Below are 3,493 nucleotides of genomic sequence, written 5' to 3' on the forward strand. Positions count from 1 at the left end.
GTCACAAGATCACTTAAACTCCTTTTCAGTCCTTTGTCACGTCAGCCATTTTCAAACACAAGGAAAATGAGCATCTTCTGTCCTATATTACAGCTCATGAACGGGAATGGTGAAGACAAGCCTTATGTTTAGGCTGACTCGGGCTGTTGGTGGCTGCTCTCTAAGCCTGGTTGTCTGTCCGGTTCTGTATCACTGTGTGGTAAATTCATGTCACACACATTTCTTCAGCACTCTTCATGATCAGAGTTTTGAAAGTGCCGCAGCATCAGATACCTATTGCTCTTGTGTTGTCCAAAAGATCAGCTACCCTCTCACACAGGGAAATTAGATGGCTTTGATATGATTTGTTACTGGCAATCAAGGCAGATTATTACTCACCTCCATGCATTTTCAAGGGGCTACTCTGCTTAATTTCATTTCCAGGAATCAAAGCTGAGATACAAGATTCCAGAACTAACTGATGGGATGGCATTCCTTGCCTGCCATCATCCTGCTGGTCATCTTATTATTTAGCCAGGAAATACCAAGGACTTCAGAAAGAAACTTTCAAGAAACTTCAGAAAGATTCAGAAATCAGACTACATTTATAATTCATTATTTTTTTAAAAAAAACAGGAGCAAAAACAACAAACATGCATATTTTCTTGAATTACATTACTTTCTGGAGGCCCGAAGCAGACATTATGAGCAGAAATCAGCCTAGTCCTCGCGATCAGATTATTATCACAAGAAAAGTGAGATCTTCTGCCTTTTGGGGCACGTATTTGTTTTACACCAGTCATGACTGCTTGGGTTCAGGGTGTAGAAACAAACTAATCTCTCCACGCAAGTGCCTCTGACAAAAAGGCTCCATTAGTACTGATAGGTTCCTACCGATCCTATTCAAACGCCTCAGTGTGACAGCAGGCTGCAGCATGCACTCAGCATCTCTGAACATGGAAATTATGACTCCGTGTCCTCCCCCAGCATCAGGAGAGGAACAAACAGACCTGAGGAGGGACAGCAAACCCGAATTCAGCACAAAGAACACTGAATCTGTAAGCACAGACTGAGGCTGTTGTTGGTCTGCCAACGCCAAGCCGTGCTCAGCACCGCAGTGGGTGCCGGCCTAGCGCCGCCTCTTGGGGGACGGGGGCAAATCCGGGGGGCAGCTGCTGGCCCTCCTCTTCGGGGGGCGTCGGGGCCCCCCAGGCGAGCGGTCCGTGCCCTGGGCGGAGGGGCCCGCTGCCGCCGCCTGCCCCGGCTGCTCCTGCGGCTCCTGCGGGGACACGGGGGCGGCGGGTCGGGGCTCGGGCTCCCCGTGAGGGACGCCGGGGAGCCGCTCGGCGCCGGGGCCCGCGGGGCTGGCGGAGCGGCCCGGGCCGGAGGCGGGAGGCTCCTGCTGGGAGGTGGCGGGGCTGGGGGTGGCCGCGGGGCCGTCCTGCCGTCCTGCTTCACGGGCAGCCCGGCTGTCCTGCCGCCGGCGGAGCTCTGGGCCGTACAGGGCCGTCACGGTGTTGATGAGCCCCGCCACAAACTGCTCCGTTTGGTCTTCCAGATGTGACTCCATTGTGAGGATCAGGGCATCCTGGTCGAGCCCGTACGCGCACAGGAGGTGCATGACAGCAGTTCGCGCTGCAACCACCTCCCACCACTCATCTCCAGTGATGTTCTCGAGCTCCTGCTGGAGCCACCGGAGCAGTGGTTCGAGGTCTCCTGGATCTCCTTGGAAGAAGTCAATCCAGACCTCGGCTGGGAAGCCGGGCTCGGGAGCCTCGAGCTGCGGTTCTGCAGAGCCCTGCTCCTCCTCCTGCTCGTCCTCGGAGGGCTCTGCAGGCTGCGGGATGGGGCACTCGAGGTAATCGTCCTCTGCCCGCACCGAGTACCGGATGACTTCGATGCTCTTCTTGCAGACAGCACAGGTGGGCTGCTGCTTTGCCCACCGCAGCGCACAGCCCAAGCAGAGCTGGTGCAGGCAGGGCGTCACGTAGGCTGCGTCGTCCCGGCTCTGCCCGCAGACGGGGCAGGTCCAGTCCGAGGGCAGCTCCATGGCGCCGGGTGTGCGGTGGGCCGGGGAGAGCCGAGCTGGGAAAGCCGCTCCCCTCGGTGGCTGCAGCGGGCCGGAGCCGTCAGCAGCTGCAAAAGAGAAGAGGCCGCGGTCACTCGCCGTCCCCGGGGCGGCGGCGGCGGCGGCGACGCCCCGGTCCCTCCGCGCAAAGCCCCGGCCCCGCTCCCCGCCGCCCGCCCCGGGGCCGCGTCCCCGCCCCGCTCACCTCCGCTGCTGCGAGCGCACCCCGCGGGGCCCCGGCTGCCCGAGCCGGGCAGGGCCGGGGGAACGCTGGCGATGCCGCGGGCTGAGCACCAGGAACTGCTGCCGGCAGCCCCGCAGCACGGCCCAAACAAACTCTCGTCCGCGCCTCCAAGTCTCGCTGCTGCGCTCGACCGGAGTCCAGGCACGAGTGATGCTGGGCTCTGCTGCGCCCCGCTTTCTGCAGGGAGGCTCCCTGAGCTCACAGCCATCTCCCGCTGCTGTCACAGCCCCTTGGTCGGTGACCTCACAGTGCAGGGCTGCGTGTATTTGGGCACCAGGCTGGGCCTGCATCGTTATCACCCCTCATGTTCAGTGACTGCCCTTTGTGATGGCGGTAGATCTGGGAAAATAAAATCTGCGCCTATACTGTCTGCACATGAATCTCCTTCGTAAATTGTTTAGAACCACAGAATCACTGAATGGCCTGGGTTGGAAGGGGCCTCAAGGGTCATCAAGCTCCAACCCCCCTGCCATATGCAGGGCCACCAACCTCCACATTTAACACCAGACCAGGCTGCCCAGGGCCCCATCCAGACAGGCCTTGAACACCTCCCAGGACGGGGTATCCACAGCCCCTCTGGGCAGCTGTTCCAGCACCTCACCACTCTCTCTGTGAAGAACTTCCCCCTGACATCCAACCTCAATCTTCCCTCCCTCAACTTAAAACCGTTTCTCCTTGTCCTGCCATCATCTCCCCTTTCCAAGAGTTGACTCCCCTCCTGTCTGTAGGCTCCCTTTAGGTACTGAAGGCTGCAATGAGCTCACCCCGCAGCCTTCTCTTCTCCAGGCTGAACAAGCCCAGTTCCCTCAGCGTGTCCTCGTAGGGGAGCTGCTCCAGTTCCCTGATTCCCCACATGTATCTTCTCATCTCCCTGCCTATGGTGTTTGCAGGGATACGCCAGTCTCCCCTGCCGGGATCTCTGACTGTTCATGGTCTTTATGATGGGGAGATATATTCATGTCTCTCTGTATGGCTTGTCCCTGTGTCTTGAGGGCACTAACTGCAGGGTACCGCTCCCCACAGATGTTAGCTGTTGGTTTGCAGCTTTTATATTGTATCCCAAACTCTGCAGAGAAAGAAGGGTTGTCCTTCAGCCCAGGCAGGCCAGGCTGACATTCAGCTGCTACTCAGGTGGGAGAAAAATGTAAAATAATGTTGAAAAACTCCTAGAAGAACTTTAAGTCTGCTCAGAACTTAAATGC

At 57.9% G+C, this 3,493-nt stretch overlaps 1 protein-coding gene across 1 annotated transcript; it reads right to left on the reverse strand.

Annotated features, from left to right (window-relative positions):
• Window positions 1–672: 672 nt before the first annotated feature.
• On the reverse strand, window positions 673–3,091 carry LOC146543052 (uncharacterized). Its single transcript, XM_085240205.1, has 2 exons — window positions 2,253–3,091; window positions 673–2,115 (listed from the first exon to the last, which is right to left on the reverse strand). Exons 1-2 carry the CDS (start codon window positions 2,497–2,499, stop codon window positions 1,109–1,111), a joined length of 1,254 nt encoding a protein of 417 aa, XP_085096331.1. The 5' UTR covers window positions 2,500–3,091; the 3' UTR covers window positions 673–1,108.
• Window positions 3,092–3,493: the final 402 nt, after the last annotated feature.

This window comes from Meleagris gallopavo, chromosome 20, assembly GCF_905368555.1.
Source record: "Meleagris gallopavo chromosome 20, MGAL_WU_HG_1.1, whole genome shotgun sequence".
Lineage (NCBI taxonomy): Eukaryota > Metazoa > Chordata > Aves > Galliformes > Phasianidae > Meleagris > Meleagris gallopavo.